The following is an 18,165-nucleotide window of genomic DNA, read 5'->3' as shown; positions in this document are numbered from 1 at the left end:
CGATCCTGAAGGATACCATCGGGTCTTCCAATATCCTTGATGCTTGCTATTGCTAAAGTTTACTTCACCTAAGGGCCAAGAGTCCCATTACATTATATTCATTTTAGGTATATCTATACATCCCTATCATTACGTCCACTGGAGGCGTTCATCAAACACATGATCTCATCCACCTTTGTCCACTGGGGATAGACCCTTATTACTCTTTCCGACCTCCTTCTAATTTACCATGACGAATTGACCAACCGATGGGATGCCATCAACGACAACAAAAAGCATGTACGGTCCTGGAGGGGCCACACTTGTGCTTGGAGGTGCCTTGACCACAATCTTCTGTTCCGTGTTGCCTGCTTTCCATCCTTCAATGTCGAGCCACAGCATCCGCTGTCCCATGTGAACGGAGTGCGTGACAAATCCTCCATATATTAATGAAACCTTGGCCTTGTTCGCCCCTTTGGGAACCGAGAACGTAGCGGTCACCGAATCGGTCCCGGACGACGCGGAGACAGTTGTTTTAGAAAGCGTAAGCTTCGATGGGCGCTTGGTTGCATTGTCGTCACGCAAGTAGGGCGGAGTATAGATTTCCATCCTGAACTCCGTCACATAGGGGCTCTGTTCCGTTGGTTTTAAGATGGGCATCTCCACCGGGTTGGATCCTGCGACGAGGATGGTGCCATCCAACAATAAGAGTGCCACAGAATGATACAATCGAGGGATCTCGCTCGCGGCGTCTGTCATCCAACGTTGTCCGAGCGGCTTGGTCGGATCCATGAGAAGAAGCTCCAAGGTGGGATTCGCCGCGAGGAGAAACCCTTGAGCACCTTTGCTCGCACCGTTGAGCCATGCGACGCTACCATCCGGAAGTAACACTCCTTCCACCATACATCGTCCCTGCGGCATGCTGTCCATCTCCCACTCTGGATTTTGTGACAGTGGTGCGATGCGTCCACATGATGGATCGGTCGGTGAAGTTAGGTCTTGATAGGCTCCCCCGCCGCAAACGTAGACTTCTGGGTCCCAGTTATTCGCCGAAGAAAGGGGCAATATCACTGACGAGCCGGTGTTTGGATAGGAGCGGTAGTCTCCAGGGAGGTCTGTAAACTGTCGTATTGTACGGTTCGTAACCGAATCGAACAATTCCGATGACTTCGACGCGAAGACGAATAGAGAACCATCTCGCAGGAGATGGATGAATGGATACATGTAATAAGGCTGAGCTTTCACAAGAAGTTCCATTGGGATGGAACCGCCAACTGGTTGCCCATTTCTCGATAAAATCTCGTACGTCGGGTTATTGTTCGCGAACACTGTTGGATCCAGTCCGTTGAGGCTGCCGGAAGCGACGAAGATTTTGCCGTCCGGTAGAGTCTGTGCAGACGCGTACCATCTACCGGTGGACATTTGGTTAGCACCCTCAATCCAGTTTTGGCCATCCAGTGATGCATCCGTTAACGAGCGCCTAAGATGCCGGATTGCTTTGAAGCCATCCCCAACGGTTGGATCGATATCTGTCAGTGGGAAATTCCCACCAAGCGAAACGAAGGTGCCATCCGCTAAGAATATACCCCCAGCGCAGAACGCATTCGTTTTATATCCAAGTGGCACAACCTTCTTGGACACCGGATCCCACTCGGATGAGTACGCGTACTGTCCGTTCGGAAGTTTCATTTGGGTGTAGTTCTCGACCTTATCCAGAAACACAACTTTTCCGTTTGGCAACAGTCCTGCATGCATTGCAGGAACACCAGAGTCACCGACCAGACTGAACTTTCCAGGATTTGCGTTTGCCGGTGCTGGACTTGGGCCAGGTGCTTTAGGGACTGCCTCATTCAGGCATGGTCCAGACTGGCATCCATCGCCACAATGAGCGATGCTGTAGTTTGTGATCAGCCAAAATGCATCAGGGCAGAGACAGCAAGAAACATACGTGTTCCCACAAAACCCATACATGCTACAGCAAGCGCCATTAGACCAATCTCCACACTCAGTATGGTCATGCTGGATTCCACAACTTCCGTCCTCGGTTATCACAGTTGTTTGAGGTTGACGAGGTGCAGAACTCGTAGGAATTCCGATAACCGGTTCTCCCGAGCTGACCCTCGCCGTTTCGGAGTTGGGTTTCGCAGCCTTTGTGCTTGTAATTATTGAGGACGTTGTAACGGAAGCGCAAACCCCAAACTCTGCCTGGCATCCTTGCGAGGCTGCACAATGGACGTCCGTTTTCCCGCACCATCTGCGGGAGGTCAAATGAGTTTTTATAAATGTTCAATGGACAGGAGTTGACATACCCATGTTGTGAGCAGCAAGGTCCAAATGGTCCTTTTGGATCGGGACCACACGTGGCGCCTCCTGCATTTTGGCCGCATTTACCATCTGAGCGGGGAGGCACGATATTGACAAGATCGTCGGCACGGCGTCTAAATGATTGCGGATAGAAGGGGTCGTCATCGAGTTTGCATCTGGAGCCATACCCGTGAGGACCAACCCGTAAAGATGGAACTAGACAAACTTACGTGCCGTTGGCTAAGCAAACTTGGCCGCGGAGACATCCTGGATATGCGAGATTCGTGGGATCGCATATTGGTTGTACGTATGGGAAGATGATGTTCGCTGTTGCGAAATGGATCAACAACGTAATCACCCTCACCGTCATAACTGGTCCCATCTTGCCCGAGATCAGCTTTGCAAAAACATGTTTAAGGACTCAGGTTAGGAAAAGAGACAGCAGGGCACCTTAAGAGCAGACAAGAGAGATGCCAGGCCAAGTTCGGCTGAGTTGGAAACACGCATAGTAAAACAGGATTGCGAGAACCGCAAGTCAATGCCTTGCATCTGATGAAAGGATACGCAGTGTTTCGAGGGCCACATCCACCAATTGATGGAATCGCTGTTATATACATCTGGCCACTGGATCATTGGTGATGAGGATATATTTGACTGAGAATGCCCCAAGTAAGGAGACAACAGGATAATGATGGAAGGGAAGGGAACCTTTCATGCTTACAGGTACTGGCTCTGGACTGAACTGGATATCCTAAGTAACTTGATATCCTAAGTAACTTGATATCCTAAGTAACTTGATATCCTAAGTAACTTGATATCCTAAGTAACAGGACACCGCGTCTCTCAATGTATATGAAAGAACGAAACTGATGGTATATAAATGAACAAGAGACTCGATGGATATCGTAGCAATGTAGTATCCGACTGAAATCAGAACGAAAGTTTCGTATTCAACTGGAAGATTCAGGATGGACCATCAGGACAGTCTTAAGGGACGGGGAAGAAATCGCTCAAGAACATATCGGGTCCAATATTATCGACCTCTTATCACCCAACCTCTTCCTATTTCGCACAATACCTACCGTACTCAGCAAATATAGCGTCAAAAAATACACCGCATAAGACAACACAGCGGATGGGGATTGGTTTCCCTAGCAGCAGTACGCAACAGTATGCGGTCTCCATAGGCCCAGTGTCTTACACGGTCGACTTGAACAACGCAAGATGGGATTTGATACGTCCACGCCGCTCCCTGGTGAAGGCGGCTGCATCTGATCTTCAGGAACCAGAGCAAATCATGAGTTGGCATCGGGTTGGCATCCACTAGGGAGCGGTCCATCGCGCTCGGTCAAATCAGCATAGAGGTCCGCGGTCATGAAAAATCGTTGATTGGAACGAACTCAACGAAGGGAGGACGGGTTACGTTGCACTTGGATGGACGTTAATGAAAGTCTCGGTGATTGGAAGAAATGGCTCCGATGAAAATGCATATGGATCGATCGATGTCGAAAAAATGTAGGCGGTTAGGCGTTGGCATGGGAGATGATCGATGCTGTGCGACGAGGCGCCTGCGTGCCGAGGAGATGATAATGTTGTGGCTTGAAACCTTACTGGTTATGCCGTTCTAGGGGATCACATATCACAGCAGCAAGCAAATTTCCTGCAATGACCACAGAATACGAACTATTCCGTGCTGTACTACACAGAACTAATCGTTGCTCCCCCAACAATATCCTGTCAGACATATCAGTATAGATATATGGAAGTTATATACAACAAGATGCCGTCTCTTTCGTCCTGATCATCTTATCCTCGTCGTCCTTACTGAATGAACTTAGGATGTCATCCAGCAACCCCCAGCCAAGTTCAGTGTATCTTCGACACTATAACCACAAATGACAACATTAATGTCAGTTCGCCTAGGTGGTATAGAACTAAGGAACAGAAGATAAAAGTATTCGTTGGAAAACGCCCGGAAACCCATTCCGCCGTAAGAAAACGCGTGAAAATGCGACTGCTCCTTTGCAAGCAGATGACATGGAGAACTTTTTCGGGATTCCATCACCGCGAAGAACTCATAGCCCACTGGATCGAAAATAAAAGGTCCATGGAAGCCATCAAGGTTGCATACTATAGACTTGAAGTCACGTTGCCGGAACCGCCCGCTACCGTTCCGTTGCCCAATTTCACTCGGAGCCCGCTGAGATCGACGATGTTGCGATTGCCTGCATCGACACGCGAATCCTTCGTGCTACCGGAGCTGGCACGGGAGAAATAGGCCTGCAATCTCTCCTGCGCGAGTACGGCATCATCAAGGTTCCGTGATTCCTGCAGGATATAGAGCACTGCAGTGCGAGCGAAGTCCATGATTTGAGTGGATGTTCCAGAAATCGGTGGGCTGGTGTAGGTTGGAGCGGGAGGACTATTATCCGAGCTTCCAGTTGGCACGAGAGTCGGTGCCGCCACCACTAGACCGCCGGTAATGAAAGCATCTCCCTGTGCTTCCCGAAGGGCGAGCTCCGGAAGGGTTGAAGATCCCTCTTGTGGCTCCAGCGATCGAGCGATTAGACCATTGAACGAAACAAGGGCGTTTTCGGCCGCACAGCTGGTGTTGCTATATGCGAACACGGCAAGTAGCTTGGACGCTTCCAACGGAACGCTGAAGTTCTTCTGCGCAGCCTGCAGAAGGCGTGGAATCGCGGTGCCCACCGTTGCATTCGGCACGTCCGGGACCGCGGTCGTGGAGCAGCCAACATCGGACTTTTGCGTGCAGGCTGCTCCCGTGAATCCATTCGAGCAGATACAACCACATGAACCATCGGCTACCACGGTCACACTGCCACCGTTGGCGCACGTGAGCTGCTTCTGGCACACTCCAAATGCTGAGTTGAATCCGCTGTTTGCGGCTTGATTCTTGCCGGGAAGAACAATAAGCGCGATGGGGATGACGATTGCGGCGACCACGAGACAGAAGAGGATGATGAGGAGGACCACAAAAAGCCCAAGGCGCATGCCACAGACGCGGCGTCCACGAGCCTTCGGCGGCTTTTCGAGATGGTAGCCGGAATCGAAGCGATGGTGCGATAGGCCTGACAGAGTCCGGTTCGACCTGCCATGAGTGGGTGTCCGTGGGCTCGTTGGAGTGGCCAATCCCGGAGGTGGGAAGGATGCGAGCATATCAGATAGCGAGGCAGATCTTCGGTCGTCTTTCTCCATATCCAGCCCCTTTCCTCTATCACCAGCTTGATCGAACCAGCCTTCGAACCCTAGCCGACTAGCGGTTTTGCCCCGATCAAGGTTGGACGCCAGACGAGTGGCGCGTCGAATCAGGTCGGGAAGACTGGTCAAACTACCTCGTATTTCAGCCTCACGCACCGCGTCCACATTTAATCGAGGCGGTCGTCGAGGCCCCACACGATCGGACAGAGTCGACTGATTCGGAGGCTTGGCACCGAAGTCGAATGGTGTTCCGGTCTCTTTGCGAAGATCGCCGGGGACAAGGGGTGAACGGGATCGATTTGGCGGTGAAAGCGGTCCAGGGGACATCGGTTTCTTCGGTGCAGACGTTACGGTTTGCTTTTTGACGACTTTGTCCACGGACTCGGATGACGATGAAGATGGGTCAAGGAGACCAGTCCCGCCGCTCAAAGCGCTACCCGGGCGCGGCCCATCAGGTTGAGATCCTAAGCCAGCGGCAAATGCGCCTCCTTGGGTGCCGACCGCGATTGCGGCTTGAGCAATTGCGCCTTTGGTATTCACCGGTTTTGATTGCTTTGGTCCTTTGTGTGATTTCAAATCTTCACCGCTCTTGATTGTTGTCAAGGACGGCTTGGCCTTCTTTCCCAGACTCGCCTGCCTGACCAACCCACTTGATTCGTCGTGGTCTTCTCCGCGCGAGTGGCGTCCATCGACAGCTGGAGAATGCGGCGCATCCTCATCGGAAGGCGAATGCTCATCATAGTAGAATTGGTGGGGCCCGGAAGGAATGACGTTGCTAGATGCGAACGAGCCGTGCGACGCACGGTGCTCGGCCTCTTCCTGGATCGGGGAGACATATGAGATTTGGGAATAGTACGATGATGGGCCGCGGCGTGCTGATGGAGGAGGCCCGATGGTGGGAGGGCGACGAGGCATGTTCCCAGAATTCGGGACTGGGAAGTCGGGGATATAATCAGCTGCCAATGCTGAATCTTGAGATGAATCCGTCAATGGTCGGGCCGGTTTAGCGGTTGGATAGTCTGGTTCAAGGAATTCTTCTTCGGGCCAGGTTGGCTGTGTAGGTTGCTGTAGGTTCCCTCGCGGTTGTGGAGGCGGCTGCCTCGTTTGATCGAGAATGTCCGGGACATATGCAGGACGAGGTGGCCGTTGTGGAGGATGACCTCGATTCGGTTTTGGTTGATGCTGTTGTGCAGGACGTCGCACGCTTGGAACGGGCTCTTCCTCGATGATATCGTTTGGCAACGGCCATTGCGGTCCTGGTGATTCGGATGACCTGCCGAGACTCCCGGGACTTGCGGTGGAGATAGGAGGACGCTGATGTTGTTGCTGTGACTGAGGGGAGAACTGAGACACTAAAAGACTAGAGCGAGGAGGCGGTTGCTGAACACTCAAGGTCTCCTCTCTGGGTAACATCTGGCCGTGCTGTGCAGCACGAAGACGTTCTCTCGCAGCCCGTACCGAGCCTTTACGCATCAAGGCTGGATCCCCATCATCACTACCTGTCGGCTTTGATGATGTTCCCGGAGCCATCGCCGTTCGTTGAGAAAATCTCAGTGAATGCAAATAGATTTGACGGCGGACAGGCCTGCCAGGTCAACCTTTCGAAACTTGGTCTGTCAGATTGCCAGCCTGCAGCAGGTACCGAAAGATGGCTAGAACAAGAAAAAACGAAATGATACAGGAAATGATCTTTGACAGAAGAGCACCGACGGCTCCTCACGATGGTTCGTAACGAACGGAATCGCAACTCGAGGTGCGTAGAGATCGATTGGTTTGAACGATGAGTTTCCGACGGATAACAGCAAACGAAATCGCAGGTTGCAAGGCGGCTGTGGTGATGCTTCGCCCGTTCAATCACACAAGGCGGACTGGGCAGGCGGAAAGCTCATTAAACGCAATATACGCGAAACCCTGGCTACCAAGTGCAACCAGATACTGGAGGCTTGTCAAGCGACCACGCGAAAAGGTCTAAGGAACTGTATATCAGGTGTTTGTCGTGATCAGTGAAATGCTTCAACAGCGGCGGAGGCAGTCGCAGTGCAGGTAGATAGACTGAATCTATTGGAAAGTTAATATCTTGTACCGAGAGTCATGTGTCTGTATCAGAAATCGGGGAGAAGATATTATCACCCAAGGGATATGGGGCAAGGAAGCAGTCGCAGTATGGGTTGGACCAGGCATGCTGGTCTTCGCGAATAATGCGCCCATAATAGTGAGAATGGGCTGCGACAGCCCGTGTAGCACATTCTCAGGCGAGCTCGTGACAGTGGACGTTCTGAGATAAGAGAAATCACCTACGGGAAGACGAAGAGACAATCCACGGTCGGGTACAGCCAAACTGTCTGCGACCAAGTTCCAGGCTCGGTCGAGTGGGTTGTAGGAGTGGTGAGGATCAGATCGGGTCAGAGCCAGCTCAAGGATACGGGGAGCATCAGGAGAAGAGTGGTGGTTCGAAATTTACATGGGCACAGTCCATGATCGGGGAAGGCTTCGACAAAGGAGATGTCAAAAGGACGAAGCCATAAGAAGAGGAGGAGAATCGAGAAGCAAGAGGGTATGAATGAGAGTCCAAGAGGATCGTGAAGACCTTGGACCACATGCAGCTAACTGCTGAACTGATCAAGGGCGGAGAAAGTCCAAACTTCGGTTGGAGCACTAATTGGGGTCGTACTTCGTAACAGACAATAGTGGTACGGGCGACTGGGTACGGGGATAACGATAACGGGATAGGCTGAAGATGCAGACTACCGGTATCAACACCAGGACTCTGGTACTGCTTAATTACCTGGTACCCAGCACGTTACGGAAGCGAAATAGCGAAGCTGCGGAAGTGCGGACCATGGTTTCGTGATTCGTCGAGTTTCTTGAATCTGGACTTTTAAGAGTACGGAATACTGAATTACTGATACTGACCTCATTAGTCATTACACAGGCGTGTACGGATGCTACATACGGAATATCTGCACGGATATGCTTTGGCTTTTCAAGCTTCAAATGCTCTCCCTCAGTCCCTATTTAACTTATAGTATTACCCTCCACAGCTCCATCGTTGTCTACTGAATCCTCCATATTTCTTTTTATATTCTCTACTCCAAATATATAGTAGGCAATGAAATCAGCGTCGGAGACCCACAGCACGCATGTCTGATCGGTCTTCATCGGCGAAATGGTCGTTTACATCTGTGGATCAATAATGCAGGATGCACGGAATGCGAACATCGAGGGATTTCTTCACGGTTCATCAGGTTGGTCATACTTGTCTGCTCTTCTCTTTCTTGCTTACCGCTTTCGAGTTTTGAACATTGTCGTCCGTCCATCTATCCCGTCCTGTTTCCGCACACCTTCATATCCGTCCTGCTTTTCATTTCTGGAAATCCTGAAATCATACCTTCCTAGCACGGGCTACTAGCTATGACCATTGCGAAAGTCAAAATAATAAGCATTTGGGCGTCGATGGTGCGACAAGCCGCCCATCCTCTCGGCGGGACTCCTAATCTCACTGCCAATCAACTGCCCCCTGGCCCGACTCCATCAAGAACTCAACATCCCCCTCCCCGGCCTTCCATAACTCCATAATTCCACTCGAACTTCCTCCCGCCATGAATCCACTACTACAAATTAGAATCCCGCTCCTAAGTCCTAAGTGCTCGTTCGAACTTAGAAGCGTCAGGTCAGACCGTCCAGCGTCCCAGCCTCATCGTTTACCCTCGTTTCTCTCTTGCGCCTTCGCCACCTAGCCTCCCCCGGTTCCTTTGCTGCTCCGGGACCCTGACCGGCTCCGCCCGTTGGCAACGTGATCAGTGGGCTCTCATTTCGGGAAGGGAAACCTTCAATTTCTTCCCTCATTCTTTGCTAGTTTCCCCTTCGTATTCTGCCCATCCCATCGCTCAGGCCTCCAGAGTCCAGACGTCCAATTTCTGCTCCCAGTCAGCTCCCGCCTCTTACCTCCCAGGCACACCATTCATGGAGATCTTTTTCCTTGGTCAATTTGCTGCTTCACTCAGGTAAAACGTCGTTTCACCTTCTCCGTTTTTAAATCTCGTATCCGGAGCCTGATCGACTCGTGTCTTGGAGTTTCTCTGCCTTGCCGGTCGATCACCACGTGCTCCGGCAACCATCGTTGGCGGTTGGGTCAGAACGACGCCACCTCTTGACTGTCGCTCGTCGCATCGACTTGGAATTTGGATAAGGATGCGGAAGCTTAATATTAATGGTTTGGCTCAGCATCTCACTACTATGTAAATTCTCATCGTCCTACCGGTAAGTTAAACGGAATGCCCAGTGCGCACCATATTGCTTTGGTTGTATGACCATTGACGATTGATTTCAATCTCTGGGGTACGAGAGCGGCAGTCTGTATTCCCTCGCCTCGATGCCCTTGATGCTTGATAGCCAATGGAATTCCCGGTGTAGTTGAGATGATGTTTTGGTGCCAACAAAGGTAAAGTTTCATGCTCAGACCCGAAAATTAGTGACAGACTGGACTCTGCGGAGTGGAGACTAGAGAATATCCAACCCCATCCTCCCAATTCCCCCGTTTTTCAAACTCTCTGTCTAGGCATTCCGATCCCTCACGATAGAGCCGAAGGCAGCCTGGCAGTAGCAGGTGACCCTTCGTCTTGGGTACCCTGTCTTTCAATAGAAAGCCGGCTTTGGACCCCGTACCTGACACCTTCAGAAATCAGAACCCAAGGATGAACTTCCTGTGTAGCCGTTGACAATCATAATAAAAGATGCTATGAGATTATCACAGCAGGCTCGAATCTGTCATACCGCAGCGACTACATAACAGGATTGGCCTGTACCTCAACAAGTCCGGTGGTACTATATTGAAGAACCTGTCCAGGTATCGATTGGCAATTCGGCATGCATATTATACCCTGAGAAACATCCTAACAGCTGCATGCATACCCAATATTTTGACTAAGACGGGAAACGGGGGAAGCACCTAGCTCTAAAGTCACGAGTAATACCACAAAAGGCGGGCAGAGAGGGAAAGGGGCTAGGAGCCTATGACATGTCCATCGTTGATTGCGATTTGGGTCAGAACAGCAATTGTGGTTCTGAGAACTGTCTCCGTCATCTACATTACCAGATTGATAGGGGAGCTTATTAAAAGCACAATTAACAGACCAAATGGGACCCTGAGACTGAGATCCCATCCGAGAACTCAATACAAAGACCGGCATGAAGGGCTGACATTTGACAGGACGCAGGAGTGTGGGGAAATTCTCCGACTCAGCCGAACATAATTTAGCTAAGCTCCAAGACCCAAGATGGTCGTGACGCACGCGAACTGAAGATAAATTGCTCCACTGATCGTCCTGGCTTGCATCTGACCGGCTAACGACAGGCATTTAGCAGTTAACGGCAACTGATTGTCTGTCTCACAATGTAAAATAGCAATGAAAATGTACAATATGTAGTAGCGACAATGCTCGGCTTGGTCTTAATACAACAAACTGGTAACACTTCTTGGGTTGGTTCTCGGTTCAGAGCGAGCTGAACAGTGTTAAATTTGAAACTCGTGTCTATCTGTATCATCAGTCACGAACTAAGTGTAAGGTCAACACCGTACCCTTGAGAGTTAAGAACATGGATAGACGAGTATGATGATTGAGGTGATTCTTTCAAGCGTGAGACCGCAGCTCGTCCTCTGCGTTCTTGTCCTACTAAGAATGCAGTGTATCTTGGTGAACTTGAGGGATCGTGTTGGAACTTGAAAGGTACCCATACTGTTCTGGGTCGTAACCATTGATCATGACTGCCTTGTCTCTTCTCTTTGCTTCTCTTTGCTTGTATTACTATCCAAGGGATAATATTCGCAAGCATTACATCACACAGCTCAACCGGAAACGCACAACCTCATGACCTAGGTATCGACTATCGTGACACTGAGGCGCTAAAGAAATCCTGGCTGAATCCCTACCAGCAGTCCAAGCGTTTCTTTCCAGCGCTTGGTGCGGTGACGGTTGACATCCGATGTTCGTCGTTAATACTTGTTAGATCATGGTAGTGACCTGAAATCGCAGTCGGTGGTTGGTGGTGGAATATCAAAACGGTATGTAGTCCGTAAAGCTCCTCACTCAGTTATTCTTCGTTCACTCCTCCAACACGACCCTAATAAGGTGGAGGTATTCCGTACCTATACCGACATTCAATTCCATCCGCCCTTACTCTCCTCAGTCCTCCCCTTCCCTCTACTACTACTCTTCCTTCTCTCTTGTTGCATCTCACTAATCCTACGCACTCATCCAGTCATTATCATTCATTCGCCACCGAGTGATCCTCCGTCGACTACCTTCGCCATCTCCCTCTCCAGTCCAACACGACGGCAATACCTGGAGCGCAAAGAGTATCCCGGCCCTGTCTAATACCTTCAAGCACCAACAGCCAATACCTTTGGTACCGTTTTGTCCCACCGATACCTTAGCTTCCCAAACCCCAACGGATACGGTGCGACGTTACCAAGAAAAAGGCTTCCCAAAGCTACCGAGGCGACCCAGCAATTGGGATAATACTCCACGGTCCTTCCCGTTCTCCGACACCGAGGTGGTTCGCAACCACGCGTGCTACCGGTACGGTTCTGGGGGTCCGTCATGGCCGCTGGTACGGGACCGTTCCGTCCCATTCCAAGCCACGACCGAACCAGATCCTACTCCACGCTTCCAGACGTCGCACTATCGCCGACGCATCTCTTCGCCGATTCAATCTACGAGATAGAAGTTCTGCGACTCGATCATACGAGTGAGGCAGCTCACGATGACCGTCTCATCGCCGATGCCCTCGACCTGGGCATTCTCGAGGCCGAAATTCCCATTGCGATTCGCGATCACTCCTTCGGCACCGCCTGGACGGCGTCAACTCCATCGGACTGTTCGTCCGTGTCCGCGCATTCAGGGCTGGCCAGCTCTGGATCCACCGCCATTACCTCCGCGTCCTCTCGTACATCAAGAGACCACCCACCTCGAATAACATTGCAGACGAGACTACCGAGTGCAGCACAGGGCACCAGCGTGCGACAATCCATGGCATCGATTGCCAGCGACAGCCAGGATGCAATGCAACGTTCTGGCACTCCAGCAAGCCGTTTCAGCAGCAGCTCTCGAAGTTCAAGACCGGTCCGGCGCAGCTTGAGCTTACTGCGGCGCGGATCAACCGCGTCAAAAGCGACTACCATAGAGGATGAGCCACCCGACCAACCGTTCGAGCACGTAGATCGTTCTGCTTCCCGCAACTCGAAGGGAGCATTTGGACGAATCTTCGGCATTCGAGCATCATATTCCTCAAACCGAACCACCCACACGAAGAAGATATCACACTCCGCTCCAGCGTCTGGTCGGAGTACGCCGATCCAGGAGCGCTCGATGTCTCCTTATCTTCGCCCAATGGCTCCCTTACACGAAGACCCAACTTCCGCTACTCCAGTGCGATTTCACTCGCGAAGTATCTCAACCCCGCTTCTACACACGATCGTCATCTCCCATCCCGAACTCCATACCCTTCACAACAGTACCCAAGGGCAGCTTCGACGATTCCAACATTTCCACCTGCAACAGTGTGCCACCCTTCGGCACTGCCGTACGCTCGCGCTCCGCTCGATTTTCCATTCCCACATACGAGGACTCGTGCCCATGCAAAACACGCACACGAGCAACCTCCTTACTCTCGAGGATCGACAGCTCGAAGAAGAGGTCACCCTCGTGGAGGAACTGGAATCGAGCACCCAGAGCCTGGAAAAGCAACTCCGGTGGCGTCGCGATTTCGTCGGTTCTGGCCGCGACGTGAGTAATGAAGAGCGCACGCGGCTACAGCGATCGGAGCGCGAGTGGGCCGACATCGACACCACGAATCGAAAGACGGTCAACCGGCTACGGATGAAACAGGAGCGGTCGCGGGATAATATGGTGCGCTCACAGCGGGAGCAGATCGGGGCGCTGGAGAAACGGATGCGGGACCAGGTGGCGGAGACGCTGAAGTGTTATCGGGGATATGAGCAGCGGCTTGCCGAGTTGTATGAGGGACGAAGGAAGCGCGTCAATGGACGGTGGGAGTTGGAGATCCTAATGTGGGCGAAGCTGGAGGGTAAAGAGGGTATGGCGAATTTAGGACAGGTGTCCGTGTTGAAGTGGCCGGAGACGTTCGATCGACCGAAACGAACGGCATGATTCGGATTTATGCATTTCCCACGATTTTCTTACCCATTCGAATGATACCCGGGAGATAGATGGATTGGGACGATTTAATAGCATGTTGATGATTGCGAGGCAGCTTCTTATGGTTTGCATGGAGGTCAAGGCATTCACGAGACAATCGAGATGGATTTCACTGCATCATCTATACGAGCGTTGGATAAGGGATGCTTCGGAAGCAGAAGCAGATTAGGGCACTATTTCCCTATGATTGGGCGTTTAGAGTTCGGTTCCAACGTCCCGATGCTCGACCGCGGAGTATTTAATATGAAGATATCTTGTAATATACAGAATCAACTTGCTCAATACCCACCAGCAACCGCATTACCTCCTTTCGACTCCCTTCCGTTCACCTCCTCCATAACTCCCACCCCAGCGCTCGCACCCAGTCTCGTCGCCCCAGCCGCGATCATCTCGATCGTGTCCTTCAGCGTCCTGATCCCCCCGCTCGCCTTCACGGCCATCTTCTTGCATCCAAACCCCTGCGATTCGAGCGTCGCGGAGCAAGCCCGCATCAGCCGCACGTCATCGACACTCGCCCCACGACCGCAGAAGCCTGTGGACGTCTTGACGAAGTCGAAGGAGGCGAACCCCGCGATCGTACATGCGGCGATGATCTGGCTACGTGACAGTTGAGACGTTTCGAGGATGATTTTGAGCACGGTGGGAGACGGGGCAAGTGTGCGGATGGTGTTCAGGTGGTCGTAGAGCGTGACATATTGTTCCGCATCTCCTGTGAGGAATTGACGGGGAAGGACGAGATCGAGTTCGGAGGCACCATGTGCAACAGCCAGTTTCGTTTCCCTATATATGTATTAGATCCATGGCGAAGATAGAGTGGAATTTACGGTATTCAGTCAAAGCTCTTACTCGGATTTCTCTTGCAGTGTACTCGTCCCCTCGTGAAAGTCAATCACGCATGCTACGCCAATGTCCGTTCCGGTGAGGAGCTCTTTGCATTTGGGGACCCAATTGACGCGAACACATACCGTCTACGGAGAGGATCACGTTAGATTCATGTCCGTATATGATCAAATTATATGTAGTTGGTTTCAGGAGACAAGAAGTGGGAAAGGATGCGTAGCAATATTTCTCGAGACGGTTCATTCAAATATATGAAATTGCAGCCGGAACATGACTGTGTAAGATGACGATGCAAGAACTGTTCAACAAGCGAAAACTGTACGCAGAAATACCTTGAATCCATGCTCTTTCGCCTCCGTACATAACTTCTCAATTCCTTCTTCTGTTGCGTCCAACTTGAGCAACGTGTGGTCAAAGTATTGAGCCAGCTGTTGGTCAAGCGATGGCAAGGCACATTGGTCCTCCGATACCTCGACTGATGACTCGACATTTGAGATCAATGCCGCCCATTCTGCATCAGACTGTGGTATCGACGGCATCATGAAACGATTGGGATGGATAAGAGTTATATTGATGGAACAATTCCAGCGTACGAGAAGGCTTCGAATTGGGAATACTTAATTATTGATGTGGAGATGACGGTTGCGACCTTCCTACTTAAGCGTCGCCCACATTTCTTTGACAGCCCCCCGAAATATAGCCTACAAGAAAGAGGCAGATGAGATTGTTGAAAAATGATCAATTTCCACAAGGAGAGGTAGTAATACCGGTGATGTATATAGACTGTCGAGGTGAAACAGTACGAGGAATAAATAATATGTGCTGGGCAACGTCACATTGGCCCAATTGGTCATCTCATCAAATCCAATGAGATTGTCTCCATTATTCGAGGCGATAACAACCTCAACCCAATGACTCAAATCTCTCCTTTGCCTTTTCCTTTGTCCGTGCAACAAAGGTCCCATAGTCGCCCTTGGTATTCCTATCCGCTTCCTCAAGGGCATCCCCGATCTTCCCACCTTGGGCTCCCAGACCAACACCTTCGCGGTAAAGTTCGGTTTGGACAGGAGCGGTCCGACCAGATCCATCAGCACCCAGACCACTGCCTGCGGACCAACCCATTTTCCCTAGGAGAGAGGCACCCTTGGAGAGTGCAGGACTCGGCTCTGGCTCAGGAGAAGGAGGTCGAATGTTGGAAGAGCTCTTTTTACCTAGTGACAACTTGACCTTCTCCCGGTTGGGTGTAAGACTTTGATCTCCAGCATTTCCCGCTGCTAATTCAAGCTTGCGTCGCTCCTTCGCGCGATCCCGGTATTCTTGTCCGGAGCCGGTGGGCGAAGAGGGTTCAGCAATGGGCGGGACTGTGACCGGGATACCAGCCTTCCGAAGCCGTTCCAAGGCCTTATTTCGTAGGTCAATGTTCTCGAGATTACCCTGATGGAGTTTGCTGAGCCGCTCGTGCTTGTGGACTTCCTCGACGCTTTTGAACTGACGAGTGCAGAGCAGACAGCACTTCCGATTAACGTCGGCATATGATTGAACATGACTGACGTTCGGTTTCGAATCCGGACCAGAGGTATCCCCTTGGCTTTCTTCATTTTCCTTCTTTCCTCCATGCAACTCTGCATGCCGATTTGTCCACAGTTGCAGATGCGATGGCATAACCTTCTTCATGTCAATCTCTATGGATTCCTGTACTAGGTGTCAATCATGCTTACCTTCTTATTGGTGGGTGTAGCAACATTCTCGGCTTTGCGTTTCTTCGTTTGCTTTGCGCTCGAATCTTTACCTGTGTCTAACCCATTCTTCCTAGACTCGGCCTCGCCTGTAGTCTGGCTGCCGGCTGCGGCGGAAGGGGAGTTGTCACATGCAACGACATGCTCATTTGCATACGCTCCAGCGTCCCAATACGCCAGTAGCAGGGCAGGATTATTCGTTGCCTTGAACGTATACTTTTCTGGCTGATCGTGGTTCAGATCGGGTACGAATACGCCCGGATGGATGTAGCTTATCCATACCGGCTTCGATGAGATGGTAAATTTGTCCAAGGAGTGGAACTTTGTCAAAGCGGCCTGGGCATCCTACTCACAATCAGAAGACTTCACGCATACCAACTATGCCGCTCTCATACCTCGATAGTGCGGTACTCCGCAAACCCATACCTCCAACTGTCATCCGTGTGTCGATCTCGGATGAGAAAGATACGTCTCAGGCTACCTTCGGGAGCCCCCAAGTTCACAACAGACGTTGTCGAGACAACCTTTTGCCCAGGTTTCGATTGAAGTTCCTGATCAGAATGTTTGAACAGCTTTGAGATCCCTTTGAGCAACAATTCCTCAGTTACCCCAGGCTCGAGTCCTCGAAGTAAGAGGAATTGAGAAGGTGTGGAATCAAGTGCAGCGTCACTATCGCCGTTGTTGGTGAAATTTTGTAAGGGGTCTGCATTCGGAACATTGCCGGGTTTGGCTAAGAGATCTTGATAAGTGTTAACAGCACTCCCAACGACCGATGATAAGACATGGGGACGTACCGAGCCGTCTTGCAGCGCCGCAGCGGAAACATTGCATGCGCTTTGCATAATTTTGAACGGAGCACTGCAGGAGTCAGCAAGATCTCGCAGTCCAAACAGGCCAAACACTTGGACGTACATTAGGACATGGCCAAGTCCGTTCTGAGCTGCGATCCGAAATATCCCGCTCTCGACTGTAAGCCAATTTGACCTTCAAAGTCCAGTCACTGTCTGAATCCTCCGGACCACGAAAGTATAGGAAGGGGTAATTGCGATCCATGAAATCCTCTGCATCTTCCAAGTTTCCAAACTGAAGAAAACCGAAGCCGCGGGAGAGACCTTGAAATCCCGTTATTCACACGAGGCTCGCATGGTACGCGGAAGAATTACCTGTCTTCTTATCCCGGACGACTCGCACATCGCTGAGTTCCCCAACATGATACTGTTTGAGTTCTCTCATGATCTGTTCGTATAAACGGCCGAGCCGGCCATATCATGACTTAGCCGAAGTCCCATTGCGGTTGATTAATGAACTTAGTGATATGGTGGTAAAACAGGGATTCAACTGGGAAAGAACACAAGCGGCGAAGAGTGGTGACCAACGTCGTCTTCCTTCATAGATTCCGGAAGTCCATCCATGTGGATTTCCTTGCTCGGCTGGGGTTCGCGGCGTGGTGACCGGTCTCTTCCCCCTCGAGGAGAACTTCTGCTCAGACTTCGGCGTCTTTCTCCATATGGAGGCGACCGGTATCCAGCGCGATCTCTGTCTCGATATCCGCTTCTATGGCGATCTCGAGGGCCTCTGTCGCGAGGTCTTTGTTCGTATCGATCGTTCGGTCGATCGTATGACCGATCGCCTCGCTCATCGTAGTAATTATGATCATCTCCATCTATGCGAGCTTCCATATTGGAGCGCCGAGGGCTTCTTCGACGGAGATCTTTGCCAAGCGAACATCAGCATCTGTCTTTGAAACTCCGTTGCTCTATCCTCTCAAATATCATATACCATGAGGCGGACTCCGACGGTGCGAGGAAGAGCTGTAGTAAGCTGAGTTCACGCCCGACTCGTATTCGTAGGAGCGTTCGGAGTCGGCGAGG

General features: G+C 51.2%; 5 protein-coding genes across 5 annotated transcripts; 1 reads left to right on the top strand and 4 right to left on the bottom strand.

The window, feature by feature from the left end:
• Nucleotides 1-208: 208 nt before the first annotated feature.
• Nucleotides 209-2,661, bottom strand: P152DRAFT_484241 (glyoxal oxidase). Its single transcript, XM_033681996.1, has 4 exons — nt 2,514-2,661; nt 2,289-2,459; nt 1,928-2,233; nt 209-1,873 (listed from the first exon to the last, which is right to left on the bottom strand). The coding sequence occupies exons 1-4, from the start codon at nt 2,651-2,653 to the stop codon at nt 220-222; spliced, it is 2,271 nt and encodes a 756-aa protein (XP_033531523.1). The 5' UTR covers nt 2,654-2,661; the 3' UTR covers nt 209-219.
• Nucleotides 2,662-4,225: 1,564 nt separating this feature from the next.
• P152DRAFT_142628 (uncharacterized protein) lies at nt 4,226-7,157 on the bottom strand. The gene has a single exon (XM_033673866.1). The coding sequence runs from the start codon at nt 7,030-7,032 to the stop codon at nt 4,414-4,416; it is 2,619 nt and encodes an 872-aa protein (XP_033531522.1). The 5' UTR covers nt 7,033-7,157; the 3' UTR covers nt 4,226-4,413.
• A 4,944-nt stretch (nt 7,158-12,101) lies between these two features.
• Nucleotides 12,102-13,670, top strand: P152DRAFT_476024 (uncharacterized protein; the record flags this gene model as incomplete). Its single annotated transcript, XM_033681467.1, has 1 exon — nt 12,102-13,670. One exon carries the CDS (start codon nt 12,102-12,104, stop codon nt 13,668-13,670), a length of 1,569 nt encoding a protein of 522 aa, XP_033531521.1.
• A 163-nt stretch (nt 13,671-13,833) lies between these two features.
• P152DRAFT_141820 (deoxyribose-phosphate aldolase) lies at nt 13,834-15,280 on the bottom strand. Its single transcript, XM_033673861.1, has 3 exons — nt 14,891-15,280; nt 14,565-14,686; nt 13,834-14,498 (listed from the first exon to the last, which is right to left on the bottom strand). The coding sequence occupies exons 1-3, from the start codon at nt 15,098-15,100 to the stop codon at nt 13,997-13,999; spliced, it is 834 nt and encodes a 277-aa protein (XP_033531520.1). The 5' UTR covers nt 15,101-15,280; the 3' UTR covers nt 13,834-13,996.
• Nucleotides 15,281-18,111, bottom strand: P152DRAFT_141819 (uncharacterized protein). Its single transcript, XM_033673860.1, has 7 exons — nt 17,671-18,111; nt 17,458-17,530; nt 17,207-17,406; nt 17,089-17,152; nt 16,690-17,033; nt 16,277-16,639; nt 15,281-16,223 (listed from the first exon to the last, which is right to left on the bottom strand). The coding sequence occupies exons 1-7, from the start codon at nt 17,971-17,973 to the stop codon at nt 15,462-15,464; spliced, it is 2,109 nt and encodes a 702-aa protein (XP_033531519.1). The 5' UTR covers nt 17,974-18,111; the 3' UTR covers nt 15,281-15,461.
• Between the last annotated feature and the right edge of the window lie 54 nt (nt 18,112-18,165).

Source organism: Eremomyces bilateralis (assembly GCF_010015585.1).
Source record: "Eremomyces bilateralis CBS 781.70 unplaced genomic scaffold P152scaffold_21, whole genome shotgun sequence".
NCBI classification, from domain to species: Eukaryota; Fungi; Ascomycota; class Dothideomycetes; order Eremomycetales; family Eremomycetaceae; genus Eremomyces; species Eremomyces bilateralis.
Note: the sequence above shows the minus strand (reverse complement) of the source record. Positions and strands in the feature narration are given on the sequence as shown.